The sequence below is a fragment of the Mustela erminea genome, chromosome 5 (genome assembly GCF_009829155.1).
Source record: "Mustela erminea isolate mMusErm1 chromosome 5, mMusErm1.Pri, whole genome shotgun sequence".
In the NCBI taxonomy this organism is placed as follows: Eukaryota; Metazoa; Chordata; class Mammalia; order Carnivora; family Mustelidae; genus Mustela; species Mustela erminea.
Window position 1 is genome coordinate 103,177,979 of NC_045618.1, and position 27,618 is coordinate 103,205,596.

At 38.2% G+C, this 27,618-nt stretch overlaps 1 protein-coding gene and 1 pseudogene across 2 annotated transcripts in view; one reads left to right on the top strand and one right to left on the bottom strand.

The window, feature by feature from the left end:
- GCH1 (GTP cyclohydrolase 1) overlaps nucleotides 1-27,618 on the bottom strand; it is a 45,198-nt gene that overhangs the window by 7,143 nt on the left and 10,437 nt on the right. For both annotated transcript variants that reach the window (XM_032344276.1, XM_032344275.1), the window contains exons 2-3: nucleotides 11,969-12,078; nucleotides 7,298-7,353 (exon numbers count right to left, since the gene is read on the bottom strand). In XM_032344276.1, the coding sequence (XP_032200167.1) occupies nucleotides 7,298-7,353; nucleotides 11,969-12,078 (166 nt within the window). The remainder of the gene's footprint in view (nucleotides 1-7,297; nucleotides 7,354-11,968; nucleotides 12,079-27,618) is intronic.
- On the top strand, nucleotides 15,349-16,618 carry LOC116591412 (annotated as a pseudogene).

Genomic DNA, 27,618 nt, shown 5'->3' on the forward strand with positions numbered 1-27,618 from the left:
TTTATGTTTGGTGTCAAATCATCACCAAGACTAATGTCAAGGATCTTACCCCCTATGTTTTCTTCTAGTTTTATAGTTTAAGGTCTTATATTCAATCCCTTTTAAGTGGATTTTTGTGTAAAGTATAAGAAGGGAGTCTAGTTTTCACAACATAATTTTTAAAGTTTTATTTATTTTTAAGTTTTATTTATTTGAGAGAAAGCAAGCAAGCACACAAGCAGGGAGAGTGGCAGGCAGAGGGAGAAGCAGGCTCCCCACTAATCGGGGAGCCTGATGCGGGAATGGATCCTAGGACCCTGGGCTCATGACCTTACCTGAAGGCAGACGCTTAACCGACTGAGCCACACATGCCCCAAGTTTATTTTTTAGTAATCTCTACACTGAACGTGGGGTTCAAACTCATGAACCTGAGTCGACTACATCAGCTTAGTCACACACTCTACTGACTGGGCCAGCCAGGTGCTCCCCAACATCATTTACTGAAGATACTATCCTTTCCCTATTCTTTCTTTGTCATAAATTAATTGGCCATAAATGTGTGGGTTTATTTCTGAGCTTTCTATTCCATTCCACTGGTCTATGTATCTATTTATATGGCAATGCCATTCTATTTTTATTACTATAGCTTTGTAATTTAGTTTGAAATTAGAAAGTGTGAAATCTCCAGTTTTTACGGTTTTTCTCAAGATGGCTTTGACTATTTGGGGTTCTTTGTGGTTCTATACAAATTTTAAGAGTGTTTTTTCTATTTCTGTGAAAAATGCTATTGAAATTTTGAGGGGGATTGCACTGAATCTGTAGATATCTTTAGGTAGTATAGACAATTAAACAATATTCATTCTTCTAATCCAAAAACATGAGATAATTATTTTTATCTTCTTCAGTTTTTCTCATTAATGTCTTCAAGTTTTCAGTATACAGATCTTCCACCTGTTCGGTAAAATTTATTTCTAGGTATTGGTGCAATTGTAATTGGATTGTTTTCTTAATTTCTCTGACAACTTGTTGTTTAATGTATTGAAATACAATTAACTTTTGCATATTAATTTGTATCCCTTAACTGCATTTATTAGTTCTAACAGTTTTTTGATGGAGTCTTTAGGGTTTTCTATATATAATATCATGTCATCTGCAAGTATAGTTTTCCCTCTTCCTTTCTGATCTAGATGCTTCATTTTTGTCTAACTACTCTGGCTAGTATTTCTGATGCTATATTGAATAGAAGTGGTGAGAGAGGGTGTCCTTGTCTTGTTCCTGATATTAGCTGAAAGCTTTTCATTATTGGTATGATGTTAGCTGTGGGCTTCTCACATATGGCTTTTATTATATTAAGGCACATTGCCTTTATATCTAGTTTATGGGGAATTTTCACGTGACTGGGTGTTAAATTTTGCCAAATGTTTCTCTACATCTATTGAGATTATTGTATCATTTTTATCCTTCATTTTGTTAATGTGGTTTATCACTGATTGATTTGCAGATATTGAAGTATCCTTGTGTCCCTGCAATAAATTCCAGTGGATCATAATGTATGATCCTTTTAAAGTATTGTTGAATTCAGTTTGCAATATTTTGTTGAGAATTTTTACATATATGTCCATCAGAGATATTGACTTGTAATTTTCTTGCAGTTTCCTTTCCGTTTTGATATCGGGTTTAATACTGACCTCGAGAAATGAGTTTGAAAGTATTCCCTTCTATTTTTTTAGAAGAATTTGAGGAGGATTGGTATTAGTTTTTTACTTCAAATTATATACACTGACATACAGTGTTTGCCTTACAATGATTGTCATATCAAAGGAATTTAAAGACTTTAACTTTCAAAAAGCTAGTTTTTAAAAACAGTTTTGTATTAATTTCTAGTTTTCTTGTTACACAATAGCCTGTTCACTTTTTTTTTTTTTTAACTCTAAGTCTGTCTTTTGGCCAAAATCCTATTACTCTGCTTTGTATAACCTTTTGTCTGCCCCAATCGAAGGCTGAGAGGTAATTAGTGTTTCACTCATTTCTTTCAGGTTTGTCAGTTTGTCTATGCATTTAGCCCAGTTTCTGTTTTCTGTTTTAAACCAATCTGACCCAAAAAAAAAAAAAATTCATGACCACTTTTATTATACAAACTTCCTCAATATAAGAGGGCCAACCCAGTCTCCTTTGATAAACTTTCTTTTTTATTTTTAACTTTTATAATTTTTTTTAATAAAAGGGACATGATTAGGTATTGGATTTAACCACAGGTATTGGATTTAACCCAGTAGACGTCTTATTGGACTTGCCCACTTATTGGTCTTATAAAATCTATGCCGGGTCCTCTGTTTCCTGTATTGCATTACACTTCCTCTCCTCTTCTTCCTCCTCCAGTAGCTAGGAAAGTAATGTGGTAACTCCTTTGCAGGTGGATGGTATAATCTAACCCTTGCAAATCTTAATGGTAATTTTGATGCCTTCATATAACTTGACTTGTCACCAAGCTGCAAATTCTCAACTATGGTCATAGCAAAGAGCAAAACGCAGCAGCAGGTAGAGGTGGATCACAGTGGGACTTGTCGGGTAAAGTAAGGAGTTTGAACTTTATCTTAAAAGATATGGGGAGCTACAAAGGAGCAGCATCATCAAATCCACACTTTGGAAAGTACATCTTAGCAATGTACGAGAGCAGGTTTAAAGACACTGAGAAATTAGAGTCAAAGAGGAGTTCAGAGAATTATAATCCAGAAAGAACATAAGTAAGGCCCAACAGAGAGTGGCTGCAAGGAGAGTGAGAAGGCAGCATGGTAACAGGAAGGAACTGGGGGTGCTGCAGGAGGTCAGTGAGGATACAATGGCAAGGGATGGATTCCTCCCCACTCCTTGCACCAAATGCATTCCAGATGGAATAAAGATTTAAATATAAAAATAAGGCCATAAAAATAAACCAAAAACATGAGTTTATGACTACATAAAAGTTTTAAAACTTCTTTGTGGAAAAATGGTATTTTAAAACAAAACCAGAAGACAAATGACAAGCCTGGAAAAATTATTGGCAGCACCTGACCTAACTGGTTTAACATTCAAAGAGCTCATACAAATCAGTAATAAAAAGACAAGCAGTACAATGGGAAAATTAGCAAAGGTTAACTAAAAGCAGGAAGCTTCTATAAAGATTCAAATTCTATTAAAGAAATGCAAGTTTTAAAAGTGTGCATTAAAACACTAGGTACCCCTTTCCACTTACCAGTTTAGCGAAGACTGAAAAGTGTGATGAAACATAGTGTTGGCAGAAGTGGAGAAACAAACACCAGTTGACCATATAAACGGATATGCTTTTCTTTGTAGAGCAATTTGACAACATCAAAAATTCAGCTACCCTGAACCCAGCAATTTAATTTCCATAATTTACAATATGCAAAACATGTTCATGAAAGTATTTTCCTCTTTTCTGACAATAGTCTCAAAGTATAAAATATACTTCTATCAAAGACTGGTTAAATGAATTATATTGAACAATTAAAGAGATATATGTGGTCATTAAAATGGACTCAGACTTTTGGGATCTCCAAAAGATTTCAAAGTTTTTTAATTAAAAAAAACAAACTAGGGGCACCTGGCATGTGACTCTTGATCTTGGGATGTGAGTCTGAGCCCCATGATGGAATTATTTTTAAAAAATTAAAAATTAAAAAACAAGAAACATAAGGTTGTAGTACAGAATGTGGGTATGAGCTCCCTTTTTTGCTGTTTAGTTTTGCTAATTTTAAAAAGCTCCACGTTTGTGTTTGCAAAGAAATTTTCCAGAAGGACAATCTCCAGTCAAGAGACAAGAAATCTCTAGTTTTAACTATGGGGAATGGAAATAGAAAGGAAGGCTTTCCCTTTACTCACTCATTCCTATTTAAGCTTGATTGGTAAGTATGTTACATTTATAATAAAAGAGGAAAAAAGAATGTTCTTGTAATCTAATACCCACCCTATCTTTCCAACTATCTTACATTCATCCCTGCCTAAATCTCTTAGTTCTATCAATTAATCAGCTCCCCATTCACTGGAATATGCCTTGTGCCTACCCTCTTATTTGCTTTTGCTTATTATGTATTAACCTAAAGGAATTTCTCTTTTATTTAGAATTCTGCTCAGTCTTCCACTCTCAGTCTCTTCAACCCTGCCACACCACAGTCGTCTTAGCTCCTCTGAACTTGAAGCTCCAAACCAGGAATCTCAGTGGTACCTGCTGCCTTGTACTGTCCACCCTCCTTGACGACAGTGGCTGTGTCCTCTCTAGCAGTCACTGTAGCTGACACAATACCCTTTCACAGTAGACGCTCAATTGGCAGATGAACATGGCTACCCTGAGGCACTTCAGTTCTATATTCAAGATTTAATTATGTTCACTCAGTTATTCTAAGGCAAGAAAAGGAAGATATACTTAATGGATTTTCAGTAACAAAAGGAACTTTTTCTTAAAAATAACATTTTATTTTATTTTTTAAAAGATTTATTTAAGTAATCTCTACACCCAACACAGGGATCAATCGAACTCATGATACTGAGATCAAGAGTCACATGCTCCTCCAACTGAGCCAGCCAGGGACCCCAACAAAAGGAATTTCTATTCAAACTGCATTTACTCTGGACTTCTACTAGAGTTAAACCAGATCAACTCACTTCTGGCATTTTCTTGTTACTTAAGGCTTTACTGTTTGATATTTGACTTCCCTGGCACTGAAAGGTCATTCGTTTAAAGGCAAGCATATAACAAACTTCACATACAAGATTAAAATGAGCAGTGAAGTTTTGCTAAGACATCCAGCTTTCTTTATTACTCTTCATTTCCTAAATATTCCTACTTCTTATAAGAAATAAGCGGTTGGATAAAATCTTAGCCTCCTTTCCTGTTTAACACACACTTCAGTCAATTTTTTTTTTTTACAAATATCTGAAAGTAACATACACTCTGTACTTTGGTTTAGTGTTCCTTTTTTTAAAGTTTTAATCCCATTAGCATAAGGACAAATCCCTATGCTAATAATCAACTCCTTTGTATTGTTTCATAAAAGCTTAATTATTGGAGCTCTTCCCACTTCCCTAGGAAAGGAAGTAACCAAAGATTATTCCTTTCTACCCCTAAATTACCATTTATTCCAAGGTCTCACTGGATTACTCAAGAATCCATTTCCATAAAGTATTACCCATGGTCTACACAGTGTGGTCTTCTAGAGAAGGCTACTTATATTAAGACCAAGGCCTAATATGATCTATCAAGCTTCCTTATAATCTGGAAACTATCCACAACCAACCTCTCACATATGGACAGTGTGTTAAAAGCATCAGCGGTGCCAGAATTTCTACATAGGAAAGGCAGAGGTTAGCAATCTTGCAGGAAAGGAGCATGCCATGGGGCTGGGGCTGGCCTGGAGCTAGGTTTACACAGCAACCACACTGACTTCACTCAGACTGCGTCTTATAAAACAGCAAGAATAACCAATTTTAGTAAAGATGCTTCCATTCACTGTTGACATTACTTTATTTATTATTTAGGAGTACATTGTTAGGGAGGGGGTTGTTAATAGAAATTATAGTGGGATTATTTCCCTCCATCACCACCAATACCCTTTTTCAGCCACCCCTTGGCACTGCTGCTGGGTACAGATCACTGAAAAGCGGCAAGATGTTTCTGTATTTGTGTAAAGAGCCTTTCTTCAGTGCAGCAATTACAGCCATGATATAAAAACATCTTTTCATGGTACCAAGTAGCCCTGTCTGATGGAGAAAGTGCTGAGCAGGCATGAGGTCAGAAACTAGGGAACTTAAATGGCTCTCTTCTACCTACTCTCTCTTTAATTCATAGAGGAAATGAGTGAGAAAGCGGAAGTGAAAACAAAGTAAAAAGAAAAGCTGTGGAGAGCAGCTGTCAGATTGGCAGGGTGGTTTTTACAGATTCCAGCACAGAACTGAAAAAGATCTGGACCACCATTTCAGGACTGTAGTGAATCCTAATGTCTAAGTGAAGAAGCAGGAACCCATCAGAGCCATAGGATAGTTAGTCGGTCACCAAGACTCATTTATTCCAATTTTGATACAGTCACTACACCCTCAAATTATCCACACCTCGCTTGGTTTATTTTAAGGGGCAAGGGGCACTTGACTATATTTTCATCACCTGTTCCCTCATTTTGTTCTTTTTTCTTTAACATTTTATTTTTCTTTAAGATTTTATTTATTTATTTGAGAGAGAAAGTGAGTGAGAGTGCACGTGAGAGACAGAGCTCAAGCAGAGGGAGCGAGAGGGAGAAGTAGGCTCCCCGCTGAGCAGGGAGCCCGAGGTGGGGCTTGATCTTAGGACACTGGGATCAGGACCTGAGCTGAAGGCAGACGCTTAACCAAATGAGCCATCCAGGCACCTCTCCCTCATTTTGTTCTTAATTCTCTCCACACATACACATACACCTCCCATCATTTGCCCATACCTAGGACTCACTAACTCCATACAAAAAAATTACAAAAAAGAACATTTAGGGGCAATAAAGAATTGGTGACTGAACCTAGCAGAGATATACGAACACTGATCCTCAAGTTGATCTCCACTTAAATACAGATACAGATGATTGTATTTATCCATTACTTCTCCCTCCTAAGGCTGAAATAAAAATAGGAGCAAAGGAAGTTTTTAAAAGGCATGAACCCACAGAATAAAGAATGGAAAAGGAGACTGTAGTAGAAAAGAAAGAAATAGGAGAGTAAGTACTGTTTGGGAATATTGCTGAGAAAGCCAAGAAAGGCACAGTACAATCGTGGTCTGCAGAGGTAAAGAAACCAGAAGTGAATGAATGGCCCTGTAGGACCCCCCAAGAGATACCTGGAGAAACCCAGATGCAGTGGAAGACAGGGTTGAGACCCCAGTAGTAGTCTGATTAAAAGTCTGAAAACAGGGTAGTGCAATTAGATCCCTGCACAGATTTCCTTTTCCTACCCGCTAGCTAAGCCACCCTTAAATATGGGGGCTGGACTGAACGTACCCTTGGATCCTTTCCAGTCAAGAAAGTTCCTGCAGAGAAAGGTATGAGGTAAAACTTTTTAAGGAAAACACCAATGTGTTGGTGGAAGAGGAGTGGGAGGTGGGGGAGGAAGGCAGGGAGGGCTGAAAAGAAAAGGGATTTGTGTTTCAGCTCCTCCAAATCGGTTTGTCTCTGCAACCGTAAATTTTAAGTAGCAATGGGACTTCCAGGCTAGAGCCACACCAGTCAAGAAAGCCTTATGAGATTCTTGCCATATAGGGACAGGTCCTACAAATCTGTTTTCCTATTCACCACACAGTCATACTTACCTCGCAAGTTTGCTGAGGCCAAGGACTTGCTTGTTGGGAAGATAACCAATGTGGACCTTCAAAGAAGAGACAGAAATCATGAGAAATCATGAGTGAAAATCCAGTGCTTCTTTGTAACAAAATAAGGAAATAAGGAAACATAATACAGTATATGCACTATGTAATTCAACACAATGAAAATGTATCCTTAAGATACCTATATTAAGACTTAGAAAATGAAGAACTTACAAAAGCATTTAGAAAATTACACATATGCAGTAAAAGAAAAAATATGCATGAATGTTAATGAAATGGCAAATTTGAAATACAGTCATGGTATTTCCTGGTGAAGTTAAACTCTTCATATAGTTCTTCAAGTCCTTCTTCCATTGAGGGGACACACTCTAGTATCCTGTAGCAACATTAAAATATAGCCAGGAAAGCATCCTTTATTTTTTTTTAAAGATTTTATTTATTTTGAGAGAGAGAGAGTATGAGCGGGGGGAGGGGCAGAGGAAGAGGGAGAGAGAGAATCTCCAGCAGACTCAGTGGTGAGCGTGGAGCCAGACACAGGGCTTGATTCCACAACCCTGAGATCATGACCTGAGCCAAAATCAAGAGTTGGTGTCTGAGCCAAAATCAAGAGTTGGTGTCTCATTGACTGAGCCACTCAGGAACCCCAGGAAAGCTTCCTTTAAATGGCTGAAACTGTAACTATAAATATTGCCATTCCACCTTAAAAACCCCACCCTGTCACACAGAAAGAGGGTTTCCATACTCTCTGTCATGATTGGTGGCCTCATTTCCAAGCTGCTGGAGAACACTATCTTCCTGATGGGAGATAAAGGACACAGATACAAATGTGACTCATCAAGACCTGGACCTTAAGACCTAAGCTCTTACAGGACATACATAATGCCAAGCCAATTCTGTAATCTTAAATGTCACTAACTAATACCTCCTATGTCCATGTTAGCTCTCTTTGAGCCATGTATCAATTATAAGATATCATTAGTTCTAAAAAGCCTAGTAAAGTAAATGGTAATTTGCAGGCTATCAATTAGCCTAATATAAAATCACAGATTCATTTGCATCATGGTTTACCAGCATTTGTTGCATTTGTTCAGCTAATATTTATTATATATGTGAATAATCGATCTAGTAGTTATTAGTAACTTTTCATCTATTAGCACTTTGCTTTGAGAGTTTGAGAATAGTAATTCATCACCTTCCTGGTCAGCAGAAGGGGAAAATGAAGTAGCACCTGAACACCGGGTATTTCAAAGAAAAAAAGAGTTAAAACTTTCTGACAGAACTTAGAGCTTCTGTACCAACTTGAAATTTTTATACTTATATGCAAAGCCATCCTTTATTGCTTGTACTATTTTTTATCTTTCTGAAGATCCTAAGTCACTTAAATGTCAATTATAGAAAATCCTCATTGAATAATATATTTTTTAAAAAGTTAACAAGAACACAAACACAGAGATAATCATAGCAGAAGGTAACAGGATATAGTGGTGAGAGACTGAGTACAGACCAAGTCCTAGGTCTGGCCCCAACCAAATCACTAAACTCCCTCTGTCCTCTTGGACAAGTCATAGGCTTTCTGGGCCTAAATTCCCCATTTACAATAAAAGGTAATAAGATAAGCTCAAAGGTGCCCTCCTTGAAAAAACTAAGCCCTGATGTCACGTGGCTGGCATGATCAATTGTGGGATTGCCAATCAGTGCATACCTCTTGATGAGATGAAATACAGAGCCTTCAGCAACCCCATGAACTACTCTTATCAAAAATGTTTAGCCTTAATCTTAGGAAGTTTTGGATCTAGTCTAGTTTATAGGAAATCCAGAGGCTGAATGGAACAAATCTAGAAGGCGGGACACTCTACAGGACAACCAGCACCTTCTCTTCAGTAAGAGAATGTGGATATGGGAGGGGGGACCTATTTTAGAATAAGAGACTTAAGAAGCGTAACAACCCAAAGCAATACAAATGTGTGACTCTTATTTGGATTCTGGTTTATTTATTTATTTTTTAAAACATTTTATTTTTAAGTAATTTCTACACTCAACATGGGGCTCAAACTTACAACCCTGAGATCAAGAGTCATATGCTCTAACGAGCTGAGCCCGCCAGGTGCCCTTGGATTCTGGTTTAAACAAACCAACAGTAAGACAGTTGAGACAACTGAATAAAGGTAAATATAAGGGTTAGTTACTAGATGCTAGTTAGGAATTACTTTTTTTTTTTTTTTAAGATTTTATTTATTTATTTGACAGACAGAGATCACAAGTAGGCAGAGAGGCAGGCAGAGAAAGGAGGAAGCAGGCTCCCTGCTGAGCAGAGAGCCCGATGCGGGGCTCGATCCAAGACCCTGAGACCATGACCCGAGCCAAAGACAGAGGTTTAATCCACTGAGCTACCCAGGTGCCCCAGGAATTACTTTTATTTATGGTAGTGCTACTGTGGATAAGAAAATATTTTAGAAATGTGTATTAATAATTAAAAAAAAAATGTGGGGGCGCCTGGGTGGCTCAGTGGGTTAAAGCCTCTGCCTTCGGCTCAGGTTATGATCCCAAGGTCCTGGGACTGAGCCCCACATTGGGCTCTCTGCTCAGCAGGGAGCCTGCTTCCCTTCCTCTCTCTCTGCCTGCCTCTCTGCCTATTTGTGATCTCTGTCAAATAAATTAAAAAAATCTTTAAAAAAAAAAAGAAATGTGTATTAATAATTAGTGATGAGGAGTCATGCTGTCTACAACATACTTTATATTCTCTTATATGTTGAAAATTTTATTGCTAACTTTTCAGGCTGATAGATCAGAGTTACATTTCCTTAAAAATCCTTATCTTTCACAGACACATACTAGAAGAAGATATGGGAAAAAATAATATCATATCTAGGATTTTCTCCAAAATAGTCCAGTGGGAACTTATGTATAACAAGATTGGCCCTTTACCGATAACTACTGAAGTTGGTTTTAGGAAACATGGAACTTTATCATACTAGTCTTTCCATTCTTACATATGTTTGAACTTTTCTGTTATAGGAGGTTTAAAAAAGAGAGATACCACTATATCCGTATGAAAATATTAAACTTAAAAAGACTGAAAATGCCAAGTGTTGGCAAGGATGTCAAGTGACTGAGACTCTCCTTAGAGTACATGAAGTCTAAAGTGGTACAACTACTTTGGAAAACTCAAGTCAGTAATTATTAAATTGGATATGCATATATCCATGACCCTGTCAGTCTACTCCTAGGTATATTCCTAACAGAAATGCATGCACATATGCACTCAAAGAATGCTGATATCAGTATTGTTTGTAATAAGAGAGGGAGAGACTGGGCGGGGGGGACAATGTAAATACCTATCAAGAACAGAATAAATTGTGATATGTTTGTACAATGAAATAATATATAGCAATGAAAATAACCTACAATGACAGGTAATAATATCAGTGACTTTTACAATGTGGAACAAAAACAACCAAAAAAAGCCAGACACAAAAGATTTCATGCTATAGATTCTTACCATTTATGAGTTAAAAAACAAGCAAAAACACTATAGTGTTTGAAATTGATATACAGGTTACCCATGGGGACAAGGGATGGGTTAGGTATTAAAAAGGGCACAAAATGACCTTGCAGGATAGTAATAATATTCTAGTTCTCTACCTACAAAGCAGTAAGGAATACCTTTATAATTTGTGCATTTTTCTATATTTCACTTTATTAAAGTGAGAAAATAAAATACTTTTAACAAAAAAAGTGACACAAATGTTAACATATTAAATTTAGGTGATGGGTATATATGTACTCATAACACTATTTCCTGTAAGTCTTCTGTTTAAACACTATAATAAAAAGTCAAAATAAAATAAAATTATAATGGGGGGTAAGGACAGCACTACTCTTGGTCTTAAATCCACATGTTTTCAAAGAGATGTTTAAGTAAAACAAGCTAGATAACATTATCTAGTTTACATTAGATTCATTTTTCCTAATACAGACAAGGTTGAAAACAAATTAAATCCACTAATACTATGACCTCTACCATAAGAAATTCTGCAATCATTGCTGCTCAAGCCCTATTGCACAAAAGTAAACCTTGGATCAAACACTGTTTCGTCAAAATAAAGAGCAAAGGTTTTCAGAGCCTATAGCAACTACCTAGAAAAAAAAATGAAACCTGAATCTCATTATTTTAACCTATTAACTCGGTATTTACTATGAAATGTTTGCCCTGAGGACTTTCTGCTACTTTGTTTTTGTTTTGTTAGTTTTTTTTTTCCCCTCCAAGATTTTATTTATTTATTTGACTGAGCACAAGCAGGCAGAGGGAGAGGAAGAAACAGGCTCCCAGATATGGGGCTTGATCCCAGGATGCCGGGGTCATGACCTGAGCCAAAGGCAGGTGCTTAACCAAATGAGCCATACAGGTGCCCCTTGTTTGGTTAGCTTCAAACTATTAGATTAGACAAGTTGATAAAGAGTAAATATTTTTGTGTAACTCTACATATCTGGGATATTAGGAATTAGCAGGTAATGATTTTAAATATAATAATCTTAATTTTAAAACTTTTTTAAAAATTAAAATTTTTTAATTTTTTAAAAATTTTTTAAAAAATTAAAATTTAAAATTTTTTAAATGTGCTTTTTAAAATTACTAGGAAACAGAGACAACCTTACCTTTCCAACAAATGGAACTAGATGATGCTCGCACATAGAAAACATATCTATGTCCTTCACAATCACCATCTCATCGTGATCTTCATCAAATATAGCATCATTTAGGACATCTGAAATCAAGAGTTTTGCGTTAGTAACATTTCTGATTTTATAGAAAGATATGGAGTAGAAAAAGTAACAATCTCCATGGATAAACATAGACAGTCAATAAGGACACAACATTAATCCTAACTAAAATATTAAGGGCATACAAATTAAAACTAGTTATTTTTCTCCCACCAAATTAGCAAAGTCTTTTTTTTTTTTAAATGATGAGAAAAATCCTTAGGATATAGTATTACATAACAAATGAAGGATTACAAACAAATGTGTTTGCTGCATGACAGAAGGAGAAGGGAGAAATTATGCAAAACAAAAGAGTGGCTATTTCTGGTGATGGAAATGAGTTGCTTTCACTTTCTTCCTTACATTTTCTTGTACCTAACACTTTCTCTATAATAGATGTGTAGAAAACCATATCTGACTTCTGAGGCCAGAGGTCCTCAGCCATCTGACTCTAAGCCAGATCTAGATACCCAAAAACTTTATATGTTATCTATCCCCTAAATAATCTTCTACTCTTACAGAAATTTCTAGTTACTGTATGCAAGCATCAGACTTAAGCAGTTGCCTTCTTCCCTAAGGAAATAAATGCTACAATTTTTATGTATATGCCTGTTCAGACTGGCTTTTGACCTCCGGACTCTAGTACATATGGCCAGGCATATGACAGACATTTAGAAACAAAAAAGCTTTATTTTTAAAAAGCACACTGGCATCTGGACATCTTGGCAGCCTACACACATTCAAGACTCCAAGCTGTGTGATTTCAAGGATTTGGGGATACCCATCTACACAGTACAACGAGACGGAGCAGGGAGGCAACGCGCAGCAGTGTGCAGTGACCTACCGTTACTTCCCCTCAGAAAGGCAGGCTGCGGAGTGAGTCACAGGGAAGAAGTGCAAATGTCCACCCACACAGCCTGACCTTCAGCAGCTCCGCTGCTACTAGAATAGAGGCTCACAGATATTGAGTCATCGTTTAACTACCGTTATCATCCCCTGAGTCAGGCTATTCCGAGATACATGTGATTGTGTAGTGGAAAAGTCATTAGTGCGGTCAACGAAAGTGAACATGCAGGGTTTAGATAGCCACAAACACCGCACTCCTGGTAGGAGAGGCTGATAAAATCCAGGGAAGAAAAGTTCATTCTTTTTTTTCTTTTTTTTTTTTTAAGATTTTATTTATTTATTTATTTGTCAGAGAGAAAGAGAGAACTCAAGCAGGCAGAGCGGCAGGCAGAGGCAGAGAGAGAAGCAGGCTCCCCACTGAGCAAGGAGCCCGATGCGGGACTCAATCCCAGGACCCTGGAATCAGGACCTGAGCAGAAGGCAGTGGCTTAACCAACTGAGGCACCCAGGCGTCCCAAAAAATTCATTCTTGAAGTCAATACCTCTCCATAATCAGCTTTCTATACTGAATACTCTGCCCTAAACTTCAGTCATAATTCTGAAAGAAGCCCCTGAGTGCTCCCCGAAGTATCCTGGATTTCTCTAAGATTTTAAAGTAAGATTACTGTTATGCATAGCTTATTAAAATCTTTAGTCACCTAAGAAAAGGTCCTGAAAGGAAAACAAAGTTCTTTTCTTAAAGAACAAAAGATAATTATCAAAAAGCAGCATTCCTTTGTTTTCTCTTGCAGAGAATGAGGGCATCCCCATTTCTAAGCTCTGACAACAACCAAATGGCCCTTGATAAAATCTGGTCCTCGAGTAAGGCTAAGTTAACATCTGGGTCCATCACTAACCAGCTGTTGGACCCTCAGCAAAGTACTCTGTGCCACAATCTTCTAAGCTGTAAAATGGACATGAAAATAGTGCCTACATTTTTCAGAGGTATCCCAAGGATTAACTGAGATAATCCATATGTGTTTAGAAGTGTGGAGTGAGAGGTAGCTGTTGTTACTACTATTATTATAAGGTTGAGAGAGTCACTAAACTATGTGTCCCGTGCACACGAACACACATGAGAATTTAAAAAGTAATAATTTTCTTCTAAGAGACAGACCACAGAAAAGGAAAGCTATTAACTGCAGTGAGGAAACATGGCAAACACCACTTTATCCAACTGATCCAGGTTAACTTTACCAGTAATAAGACATATCGATACATGTAGCTCCTGGTATAACCCAATGAGAAATGCACATCACTTCTATGGTGTCCTTCCCCAAAGTGTGTAACGGTGGTCCAATCACTGGACAAATTGAGGGACATTCTGCAAAATACTTTAATAGGTACTCTTTTTATTTTTTTAAGATTTTATTTATTTATTTGACAGACAGAGATCACAAGCAGGCAGAGAGGTAGGCAGAGAGAGAAAGGGAAGCAGGCTCCCCACTGAGCAGAGAACCTGATGTGGGGCTCCATCCCAGGACCCTGGGATCATGACCTAAGCTGAAAACAGAGGCTTTAACCCACTGAGCCACCCAGGCACCCCAACAGGTACTCTTTTAAAAAGACATGGAAAGATTGAAAAAGTGTCATAGATTAGAGGAGACTAAAGAAACATGAAAACTAAATGCAATGGAAAAACTAAGATCCACAGAAAGCCTGTAGCTTCGTTAATAGTATTGTCCCAATTTTAATTTCTTAAGGGATGATAACTGTACCATGAGCCACATGAGATGTTAACATGGGAGGAAGCTGGGGCAAGGGCATATGGATGCTTTCTGTACTATCTTTGTAAGCATTCTAGACATCTAATATTATTTCAAAATAGTATTTCGAAATAAAAAAGTAAAAAAAAAAAAAGCAACAGGACAATGTCCACCAAGTGGAATATAAAAACAATAGAGCAATACCCAGCAATAAAGTGGAACAGCTACTAACACCTGTACTAATATGGCTGAATCTCCAAAGAATTATACAACGTGGAAGAAGTCATACACATACATACAAAAAACTATGTATGAAATTCTAGAAAAAAGAATAGAAAAAAGAAGTATAAAGAGAGAGAGCAGACAGATGGCTTACCAGGGACCAGAGGGGTGAGAGATGGGAATGACTGCAAAAGGGTGGAATGAAACTTTTTTGGGCTCTGGAAAGAGTCTATACCTTCAGGTGGTTGTGCAACCACATGCATTCGTCAAAATTCATATTGTACACACCTAGTTGGTGAATTTTACTGAATTTAAGGTAGCCCTTAATGGAGTGAGCTTTTTAAGATAATCTTAAAAGACTGTAGAATAGCCCCTTCCACACAATCACGCTGAGCTAGTACCCGCGCCTGGAATCGGGTTGCAACCTTAGCCGCGCCTGCCACCAGCCACTGTCTCTGGACCATGGACCCCCACAAAGTGAGCGAACTTTGGGCTTTCAGGAAAATGTGTAAGCAGGATCCGAGTGTTCTGCACACCGAGGAAATGCATTTCCTGCGGGAGTGGGTGGAGAGCATGGGGGGTAAAATACCACCTGCCACTCATAAAACTAAATCAGAAGATGGTATCAAGGAAGAAAAACCAGATAGTAAGAAGGCGGAGGAAAATATAAAGACAGATGAACTATCAAGTGAGGAGAGTAATCTAGAAATTGACCATGAAGGTGTGATTGAACCAGATACCGATGCCCCTCAAGAAATGGGAGATGAAAATGCAGAGATAACCAAGGAAATGATGGATCAGGCAAATGATAAAAAAAAGTGGCTGCCACTGATGCCCTAAATAATGGTGAACTATAGAAAGCCATTGACTTGTTCACAGATGCCATCAAACTAAATCCTCGCTTGGCCATTCTGTATGCCAAGAGAGCCAGTGTCTTCATCAAATTACAGAAGCCAAATGCTGCCATTCAAGACTGTGACAGAGCTACTGAAATAAATCCTGATTCAGCTCAGCCTTATAAGTGGCGCAGGAAAGCACATAGACCTCTGGGCCATTGGGAAGAAGCAGCACGTGATCTTGCCCTTGCTTGTAAACTGGATTATGATGGAGATGCTAGTGCAATGCTGAAAGAAGTTCAACCGAGGGCCCAGAAAATTGCTGAACATCGGAGAAAATATGAGCGAAAACGTGAAGAGCGAGAGATCAAAGAAAGAATAGAAAGGGTTAAGAAGGCTCAGGAAGAACATGAGAGAGCCCAGAGGGAGGAAGAAGCCAGACGACAATCAGGAGCTCAGTATGGCTCTTTCCCAGGTGGTTTTCCTGGGGGAATGCCTGGTAATTTTCCTGGAGGAATGCCTGGAATGGCAGGGGGGATGCCTGGAATGGCAGGAATGCCTGGGCTCAATGAAATTCTTAGTGATCCGGAAGTTCTTGTAGCTAATGCAGGATCCAGAAGTTATGGTGGCCTTCCAGGATGTGGCCCAGAACCCAGCGAATATGTCAAAATATCAGAGCAACCCAAAGGTTTTGAATCTCATCAGTAAATTGTCAGCCAAATTTGGAGGTCAAGCATAATGCCCTTCTGACAAATAAAGCCCTAGCTAAAGGAAAAACAACTTGGATCACCTAATGGATGTCGCAATAATACAAACCAGTGTACCTCCGACCTTCTCATGAAGAAAGCTGGGGTGCTGTGAAGAGAATCCCCAGCCCTCTGCTCCCCATGCAACTGAAACATTCTACAGTGGTTTGCCATTAGGGTATTCATTCAGATAATATTTTCCCACTAGGAACTACAAACTTTAAACACTTTTTAAACCTTAAAAATATTTAAAAACATATTAAAAGGATGTGTTAGTCCCTAGATTTTTCTTTACTAATCATTTCAGTTTTCTTCCTTTGGATTAATTGGGCAAGGAAGATATTTCAGTGTGGAAGATTCATTGCTCAGTTATAATGAGTGAAATAAAGGTTTATTAGTGGGAGTTAAAAAAAAAGACTGTAAAATAACCTACAACCTTTTGTGTAAAGAAAGTGGAAACGGGGAGATATGAACATATATACATTTACATGCTTATCTTTAAAAGAAACACTGGAAGAATAAATCAAAGAGCTAATAAAAATGATGACCCCAAAAGACAAAGAAAACAGGAGAGAAGAGATATGGATAGAAGGAAGACGTCTTTAAACATAATTTGTCACTCAGTTGACTTTGAAATCATGTAAATGTTTTACATACTGAAAATTAAATCAAAAGGAGAAAAAAAAAAAAACTAGTGACCCTCGTATGTCTTGATGCTTTGTGGTAATGGAGCAATATAATGTTGCCTATATCCCATTTCATAAAAGTGGACCCAGACTATAAACTTGACCTAGCCAAATCATTTTTCTTCAATAATGAAGTTTCCCTGCTATATTTATTTATGTTTTGCTCCAACGTATCTGAAAGCTACCATCTGTGGCTAATAAGAACAAAACACTATCACAGATTGCTTTAATTTCCTGCCTGTTATCAGCAGCAAGAGGTAACCCTGGAAACAAGGATTTATGGCATTCTGTTTCCTACTGTTGGTCATAACCAACAAAGGAAACTGAAGGGGCCTCCAAAAGTTAAAGGTTTGTCTATTACAATGCCCCACAAAGAAAAACGTAAAAGTACACCTTTCTCATGTCATTAATGATGATGCAATGTCAACAAATAGCCCTGCTGGCCAGCCATCCCTTATGTCTTAAGTCCTTTCCTTAAAGTACAGTAAGTCAGGTCCATAACAGGAGCCCAAGTTCCTATTTAAGCACTCTCTGAAGCACGGTGCTGTTCAGACTCCCCTAGTGGGCTTGTTAAAACACAAATCACTGGAGCCCAGTCACAAAGTTTCTGATTTCGTAGGTTTGGGTGGGACTGAGAATTGGCATTTCTAACAAGTTCCCAGAAGATAACGCCCCTGCTCTGGGAACCATATTCTGAGAACCCCTGTATTAAAGTTCTAGTCCATGTTTTGCGTTGCTACCAACATCTTCACAACTTCAACATGCTCCTACTCAAACACAGTCATATAAAAAACATGGGCCTACTTCTGCAAGGGTAAAAGGAGGCAGAATCTCTTCCCCGGGAGATTCTCCCCCCCACCCCCCCAAAAAAAGCTGGCTCATGGAATTTCTTTTGAATGAATGGTAATAGGAATTAACATAATCTAGGATGTTTGGTGATCAGCACTAAAAATTAGAGATCTCTGGGGGTGTCTGGGTAGCTCAGTGGGTTAAAGCCTCTGCTTTCAGCTCAGGTCATGATCCCAGCGTCCTGGGATCGAGCCCCACATTGGGCTCTCTGTTCAGCAGGGAGCCTGCTCCCTCCTCTCTCGGCCTATCTCCCTGCCTACTTGTGGTCTCTATCTGTCAAATAAATAAATAAAATCTTTTTTTAAAAAAAGTTAAAGAGCTCTGAAGAAGCCAGAATTCCACATCCCATGCACCTTCCTAGAGAACAGTGTTAGCAGACAATGGAAGAAAGCCTGGAACACTGAATGTGCATCCATCCTAAAGGATAGCGAAGGGAATGGGTCTGCCTACCAATTTTAGAACTAAGAGAGCAGAACACAGAGAGTGAGAGCTAAAAAGGCAAAAAAAACCTCTTTGCTCCTGGCTGGAATTAAATCAACTCATGGGGCTAACAAAGACAAGCCTACCCTGACTTGGGGGAGAAAGGTCTGAATCACTGGCCCAAACCCTCCAGCATCAGAGCTGCCTCTACCAGCATACACCCCTTACTTCATCACACCTCCTGGTACCACTGTCATGCGTATAATTTCTCCCAACCTTGGAGGCATTGTAGCTGAAGGCTTTAAAGCTTCCACACAGTGCCCTATATGCCATGCACAGAATCATATTTAAACACAGAACTTCCACTTTATCTAATTAATATGTCAGTCTTTACCCTGCCAGTTTACTTCCTTAAGATAGATTTCAAAGGGACGCCTGGGTGGCTCAGTTGGTTAAGCAGCTGCCTTCGGCTCAGGTCATGATCCCGGCGTCCTGGGATCGAGTCCCACATCGGGCTCCTTGCCCTCTGCGGGGAGCCTGCTTCTCCCTCTGACTCTGCCTTCCACTCTGTCTGCCTATGCTCGCTCTCGCTCACTCTCTCTCTGACAAATAAATAAATAAAATCTTTAAAAAAAAAAAAAAAAAAAAAAGATAGATTTCAAAGAAAGGACTCCAGAGAAACTCACATGGCCAAGAGCATAGAGGAATTATCAGTGCAACATAATTGGTAAGAGCAAAATTAGGAATTTAAATGTGCATCAGAAGAACAATTACACAATTTGGGTAGAGTCATATAACAAAATATGACCCAACAGTGAAAGTAAGTGTATCAAACCTGAATTATTTCCTGAAACAATGTTCAATGAAAAAAGCAAGTATTAAAAGCAATAGCAGAGGGGCGCCTGGGTGGCTCAGTGGGTTAAGCCACTGCCTTCGGCTCAGGTCATGATCTCAGGGTCCTGGGATCGAGTCCCACATCGGGCTCTCTGCTCAGCAGGGAGCCTGCTTCCCTCTCTCTCTCTCTGCCTGCCTCTCGGTCTACTTGTGATTTCTCTCTGTCAAATAAATAAATACAATCTTTAAAAAATAAAAAAAAAATAAAAGCAATAGCAGATATATACAGTATGATCCCTTTAAATGAACTAGAAGCAAAATTACATGTTCTTTATGGACATACATATGAAATAAAAGTATAATGATAGACATGAGAGTAGAGGTCAAATTGAGGAGAGCGGGTAACTCTGTAGAGGAAGGGTAACAGGATTAGAAAGAGGTATCTATCTATGAAACTCCATTTGTATTTTCAGAAGCAATTACAGCAAAATATTAAGAGTTGTTCAAACTAGATGCATGTTGGTTAAATAACTTCTTTGTACTTTTCCTTGTAGATTTCAGACCTTTCATTAATTAAAAAAATTTTATTGAGTTTTTCATGCATGTGCTGGTGTTTTGGTGTTTTTGCTGAAAAAAAAAAAAAAACCAAGATACTGAGGTTACCCTTGCATAGAAGATAATTGGCTAGAGGTCAATTACACAGGAAAGACAGAGCCTGCTTCATGCAATGTTGCAAACTCCTTCAGAAACCTCCCTAGATCACACTCTGCAATTAAAACAAAGGCTTCTGTCTGCCCTCATTGTGGTGATAAAACATTTTGTATTCTACCCCCTGTTTGAAAAATTTGTCCTACAAGAAAGTGTAGGTCACTATCTCTGCTTTCATGTCCATCATGATGGTACACCACTTATTAGCCCTTCCAACACTCACAACTTCTTGCAGTTAACAAGACAAAGCTAACATTTGTAAAACTTGGCCAAAATAAGCATGAATTCAAACATTCCACAGACTGATAGAACAGTGGAAACTAAGATGACTTTAGACAACCATTCACACCATCTGCTGGAGTAGACAGAGCTGTGGCACAGCTATGATAAGCTCCATGAACTTATTTCACAAACTGCAAGTTTGTCAGCAGGACAGATCTAATGCATTGCAGAGAAAAGTAAAAACTGGTTATTTTGGAAATTTTCATTCCTGTCATCCCTGGCAAAGATAAATTCCCATGTTGCTTGTAAGCAATTAAAATACAGCTAAGGGGCGCCTGGCTGGCTCAGTCAGCACAGCATGTGACTCCTGATCTCAGAATTGTTAAGTTCAAGCCCCACACTGGGTGTAGAGATTACTTAAAAATAAAATCTTAAAAAAATATAAAATTATAAAATAAAATATAGGGAAGACAACACAGATGGATCTTGATGGAATTATGCTAAGTGAAATAAGTCAGAGAAAAACAAATATTGTATGATCTCACTAACATGTGGAATCTAAAAAAAGCTGAACTCTTACAAACAGAGTAGAATGGTGATTACAAGAGGCTGGCAGGGTGGGAGGAATGGGGAGATGTTGGCCAAAAAATACACACTTCTAGTTAAAGATGAATACATTGCTGGGTTTTTTTTTAATGCACACCTTTTTTAATATCGTTAACAATACTGTATTACATATTGAAAGTTGCTAAGAAAGTAGATTTAAATGCTTTCATCATAAAAAAGAAACAGTAATTAGGTGATGGAGGAATCAGCTAACCTACAGTGGTAATTACATTGCAATATCAAGTGTATTTTATGTAATTGTATCCAATCAACTTGTTGTACACCTTAAACTCACACAATGTTGCATGTCAATTATATCTCAATAAAACTGTTTAAAAAAATGTAGCCAAGGATACTGAAATAAATGTACTGGCTGACCTCAAAATATTACTAATATGTATGTTTTATTCAGCAAATAAAATACTAGAGAACTATTCCCATCCTCTTAGCTGGGCTTGTCATGAACACAGTGTTTGTTGTTGAGGGACATATTTTCACATATGAAATTATCTTTATTAAACAAAAGTTTTCCCTCATTACAACAGTATGGTTTATTGTGGTTTATTTATAAGATACTGAAATGAGAAAATGGAAGTGCATATAATTTCTCTACCCAGAACCATTACTTAACTGGCTCTTTGAAAACCACACACATGGTGGTTCAAAAAGTAGAATGGCAAATGAGAAGAAATGAATTCTAAAAGTCCAAAGACCCATGTTCTCATTTGAACTTTGTACAGACTGTGACCTGAGCTACAGGCTCCTCACAGGTAAGAGGACAGTTTTAGAGAAGGAATTTAACAGGAATCCCAGGTTCCTCACTTGCACAACTCTAGGGGTGTTAGAAATCAATGCCAAATTACAACACAATTATTTCCCCACTGACCAGTTACCTTTTGAGATGGGCAAAGGCAATAGCTAGAAGCTTTCTGTACTGAGGTAGGGAAAAGCACCTGTTTTAAACTTCAGATTTTTTTTTTCATGGATAAAACTGAAGGCTGCCAATTCCGCACATTATTAACTCTCAAAGTTATCCAAGCCTCCTAAGTATTCCCAATCTGGTCTCAGTTTACTACTCTGAAAATTTGTGGTAGACAAAAATGAGAACCTTAAAAGGCTATCCAAGGAAAGAAAGAAGAGTTTATTCAAGGAGTCATTTAAAAAAAAGAGGCACAGTTGCCAAATTTAGTTTTTTAATTGGATAATTTTATATATCTTTCACAATCCAGCTGTTAAACTGTAAATGGAATTTACAAAACAGATGGTGGTAACAAGGTCTGGTTCACAGCAGTTCTAAAGAAAGAACACACCAATCTCATAAACTATCCATTTACTTCCGAAGCTTTTAATAGGCTCATCCCTTATCATCCTACATTCACTTATGCCATGAAATATCATACAAACGGATGTTATGGAACCATCTGTAATGTGTCTGACAAATAAATACCAGCATCAATTAAACTGAAACTAACATATCAATTGTTGAATCACTATATTGTACTCCTGAAACTAATGGAAAACTGTTAATTATATTAGAATTTTTGTAAAACAAGCCTCCCCAAATGGAGAGAAAGCCTAAAAGCTAGACTACAGAAGCAGTAGTAAAAAAAAAAAAAAAAAAAAAGGCAATTTTTACTGAAAGGAAAAATTACAGGCTAGGAAAAACATGTGACTATATTGAGCATAAAGATTTGATCCAGGCCTTAAGATGGATGGAAAGAAAGGAGGGTTTTCCAGAGGGTATAAGGAAGAGAGATACTGGGGCACCTCAGTGGCTCAGTCATTAAGTGTCTGCCTTTGGCACAAGTCATGATCCCAAGGTCCTGGGATGGAGCCCCGCATCAGGCTCCCTGCTCAGCAAGACGCCTGCTTCTCTCTCCCTCACTCCCCCTGCTTGTGTTCCCTCTCTTGCTGTCTCTCTGTCAAGTAAATGAATGAAATCTTAAAAAAAAAAAAAGGAAGAGAGATACTATAGGAAATAAAATACAGAAAAACAGGAAACAACAAAAAGTCAGGTCTGCCTGAGTGTCTAGAATTGGACAGAAATCAAATAACCTTCTATTTTTAGAGCATTTTTCAAATTAAAAATTACATTTTTGCTCATGTCTTCTTTCAGGCCCCGCTTTACTCTGCATTTGTCAAAAATAATTATCATCCCCATTTTACAGATGAGCAAACTGACGCTCTATTTGGAAACATTATGTGCCTGCTAAAAAGATCATATCAGTTAGTATAAGAGCTGGATTTTGACCCCATCTTCTGATTTCCACAGGACAGCCTGATCGCCAGCCACCAGAAATCTGAACCTGGCCTACAAGAACAATGAACTCAAGGGGGAAAGCCCAGAGGCAAGAAATCAGGAGTTGCTGTAGTTCACAGTCAGCCACAAGGTAACAAGCCTAAAGCCAGTGACAGCAAAGGAAACGAAGGGAAGAAATCTGATGTTTTAAAATAGAAGTTATATTAGTGATAAATACAGGGGCTGAAGGAGAGAAGCTATCCATCAGCTCAAGAGAGCAGAAGAAAGTGCAGCCTGATACCCAGAGGCTGTCAGAGCTCAGAGCTGGTGAACACTGTTTGCAAAAGACTGTTTTACCAGCTATTTATTTGGTTTGTATGAGAGAAAATTCAGTAATTTAATGCTACTTTGACCTTTACTTTTTGAAATGAAACTAGAACAGTTTCAGGGGAAAGGAGAATCCCATTAAATCTTCAAACTAATAAAAAGCCTTAAAAAAAAGAAAAAGGAACATCTCTGTAGAAGTTTATCCTAGGAAACCGGTAAAGAGTCACTTTTCAAACTAACTACAGACTTTAAATCTTCAAGATCCAAATATATTATGTCTCCTGCTGTGATATGGTATGAAGAAAGCAGCATTCTTGTTAAAAATGTTTTCCCTGAATTTAATCGAGTCTTTAGACCTAACTTCCAGTTCCAGGAATATGAGACGTAGAGAAACAAGTTAAATGAAAACAGGAAGAAAACAATCACAAATCTCAAAGGTGGAAGAGCTCATATGACAACTTACAATCTCTGATAAGTCAGTGTCACAGGGTAGAGGTAGGAAGAAATCTTCTAGATTAAAACCTAACAATAAAAAAAAAAAACGAAAATAAAAAATAAACTTTTAAAGAACTAACAATCAATGCAAATGTATGGATCTTGAGGGGGTCCTAGTTCAAACAAATCATGAGTCAAAGACATCTGGGACAATTGGCGGCATAGAATTAGGTGTTAACTCTACTATTATGAATGTAGACTAGGTATTAAATGATATGAAGAAATTAATAGTTAATTTTAGTAAAGGTAGTACAAGCAGTTAAGAAGAAAAACACTTTCTAGGGTGACATTTCACCTCTAAATAAATGTCTGACTTGTTCTCAGTAAAATAGACCATGTCAATAGGGCAAAACATTAATTTTGAATCTAGGTATTAAGTATGTTAGCTGTCCATATACAATTTTGTCCATTTTTGTGTGTGAAAACTTTATATAAAAAAATGAAAAGTAGGGAGGCACCTGGGTGGCTCAGTTGGTTAAGTAGCCGCCTTAGGTTCAGGTCACGATTCCAAGATCCGGGATGGAGCCCTGCACTGGACTTCCTGCTCAGCAGGGAGCCTGCTTCTCTCCTTCCCTCTGCTTGCCACTCTGCTTACTTGTGCTCTCTCTCTGTGTCAATAAATAAATAAAATCTTTTAAAAAATAAAAAGTGTAAAAGTAAAATAAAATGTCACAAGACACCTGGGTGGCTCAGCTGGTTAAGCCTCCAACACTTGGTTTCAGTGCAGCTCATGGTCTCAGAGCAGAGAGATCGAGCCCCATTTGGGGTTCCATGTTCAACATGGAGTCTGTGTGAGATTCTCTCGCTCTCCCTCCCCCACTGCCCCTCCCTCTGCTCCTACAAGTGTGAGCTCTGTCTCTGAAGTAAATAAAATCTTTTTAAAAATTTTTAAAAAATAATAATAAAATGTCACAATCCTAACAGAGAACATTAGTTTTTCTTACTATTACTGTGCTAATAGGCAATCCAACAATTCCACTTCTAATGGATAGGAAACCTTATTAACAGACTAAACCTCAAGCACTAGTATGACTAGCAAATGTTTATTGTTCCTGAGGAAAAAGTCCTTAAATAAAGGCTTTGTCTCACCCATGGGGCTATAGATTGGAAGACCACAGGCCCTAAAGAGCATATAGATGAAGAACATTTTCAAAAATCTGCGTCACAAGAAAAAAAGAGAGACGTGTTACCATAGAAACTATCTGTGTGGTTGAATGTTTCAAAGGAAAACAGCACCTTTAGTCATGAAAGAAGCCTGAGGTAGAACCTCACATGTCAGTGGAAGAAAGTCTTCAGACTGAGCAATGAAACAATTCTGACAAACGTGCCTGTAGTACAGACACCTGGGTGTGACGATTCCACTCCTAGTCCAACTGCCCCCTCCTGTAGACCAGATCCAGAAAGCCTTGAAAGGAACTTGTTATGGCTTAAATTAGTTAGTGGGCATGCTGTGACTAGTCCAGACTAGTTGTTCTTTCCATTATATCAGGATGAACTTGTTGACACACTAAAATAGTTTAAGAAACACTAACTGGACCTCATTCTATCAGTGAACAAAGTCTAACAGGCTAACTATAAAGCTGAAACAACTATCAAGCTGAAACACCTCTCTTAGAAAGCACTTCACTTCTAAACAGCCCCACCCTCAAAAAGCTCAGTTTATAGCAGTAGTGGAGGTATAGAAAGAAATGGGTATTAAAATGAAAGGAAAAAACAGTGTGGGATAAGCATGACTTATCTTGCTTATGCAGAGCAAGGGCTCTAACGGCTGGAGGCTGTAAGCTAATCACTCTGCTGCTGAAAGGCAAATTGTCTCTGGTGGCAATCAGTGGCACTTCCGTGATTGCCTGTGCATTTAGGGGAAAACACTTACATTTTGAAGGGGTAGTCAGTTAGCTCCTTGGCAAAGACCTCACTCTCAGCTGAACTCCAGCACCTAACACCTTCATCTCTGCTCATGAACAGCTTACCATACAATAGGCATAATTGCATTTTAATCTTTTTTTAGTAGAGAATTTCCTTGTTTGGGACATTTGTCAATGGCCTCTGTTGAAATGGGTCCTGATTCCTACTTAGAAAAATAAATACTCATTGATGTACATAAAACATATCATACCTCATAGAGAAGAGCCATATGTTCTGGCAAAGCTCTTCACTTGAAACAGTATTTGGACCAACTGGACCTCAAAAAAATTCAATGCAGAATTCAGCAACAGCCAATTTCCTCACCTAAATCTGGTTTCTTGTTTACAGAACTCTAGAGAAGCAATAGCTGTTGATAAATGGGTAGTGAGCTCCTCATGGTTAGCAACCAAAAAAAAAAAAAAAAAAAGACAATGAAAACAATTTAGAGGAAGAGAACATATAATAAGGGCCAAATATTTTGGAAAAACGAGCCTCAGGTAGAATGTCTGCCTTGATCTCCAGCTCCAGTGTGGAATGAGGCAGAGTGATTTTTCAAGACAGACTGTGCCCTAAATTAAAGGCCCTCCTGAGAGGAGCAATGATGGAACAGAAGGGGGAAAGAATGCAGTCGAGAGAATGGAACACAACAAAACCTCACAGCCATGGTGAGGAAAAACAAGAAAAAAATCAGGCAAGTATTTTCAGAAGGATGAGACCTGTTCAATTTTAGTAAAATTACAGTGGCACTAACAGCTAGGAAGTAAGTTGGGAAGTTAAGAAGTCACTGGACTTCTGGTGTGAGGACAAAGAGTCAGCAAGAGAAGATAAGACAGAGTCTAGAGATACTCAGGAAGTCCAAGAGTCAGGACTTGGAGCACAAGTAAGCAAGGAGGTTAACCAGAAGAATCACAGATAAAACCAACAACGAGATTGTCAAGACTAGACCAATTAAACCAAATAGGCCAACTAGCAACACGCATTCAGGTAAAGTTCATAGAAGGGCTGACTGGCCAGAATGGATTTTTAAAAGAGAAAGGAGCCCACTGATGCCTTCCATCCTGACCTTTAAAAAGTGGACAATATATTGCTTTAAAAGTTTCATTTAATTTTAACTCTATGGTACCAACAACTATGAATATTAGTATATTTTTTTAAGTCCAGAACACTTAGATGGTAGTCTTCTCTAAACCAGCATGGACAATTTCTGTCTCAACAACAAAAGGGGTGTCTGGGTGGCTCAGTCAGTTTAGCTCCTGCCTTCAGCTCAGGTCGTGGTCTGATGTGGGCTCCCTGCTCATTGGGGAGTTTGCTTCTCCCTCTCCCTCTGCTCCTCCCCACCACCCTGTGCTCTCTCGCTCTTGCTTACTCTCTAATAGATAAATAAACATCTTTAAAAATAAATAAATAAACAACAGCAGCAACAACAACAACAAAAACACTTGGGGTACCTGGCTGGCTCAGTTGGGGGAGCATACATCTCTTGATCTCAAGGCTGAGAGTTCAAGCCTGAGCTGGGTGTAGAGAGGACTTAAAAAAACAAAAAATTTAAAAAATTTTTTTAAATCCTCAAAATGAATTTCCTTCTACTTTCAGCTCAAAAGTTACCACCTCCACAGTAATCTGCAGTTTCAAGTCTCTCCACCAGAAGCATCTGCCTCCCTTCTGACCACACAAAACTCCATATGCTTCTCTCCTCAGGAACTTACTGTTTGGTCCCTGCTATAGACCCTGCTTTCTCTTTGCTAGCATTCAGGAAGAAAAACAGAATTCCTACATATTATGATCCTCACATACTAAGTAGGTCTTCATATGAAAACACAGGCACTTAAAAACTGAGGGGCGATGATGTCGATTAGAAC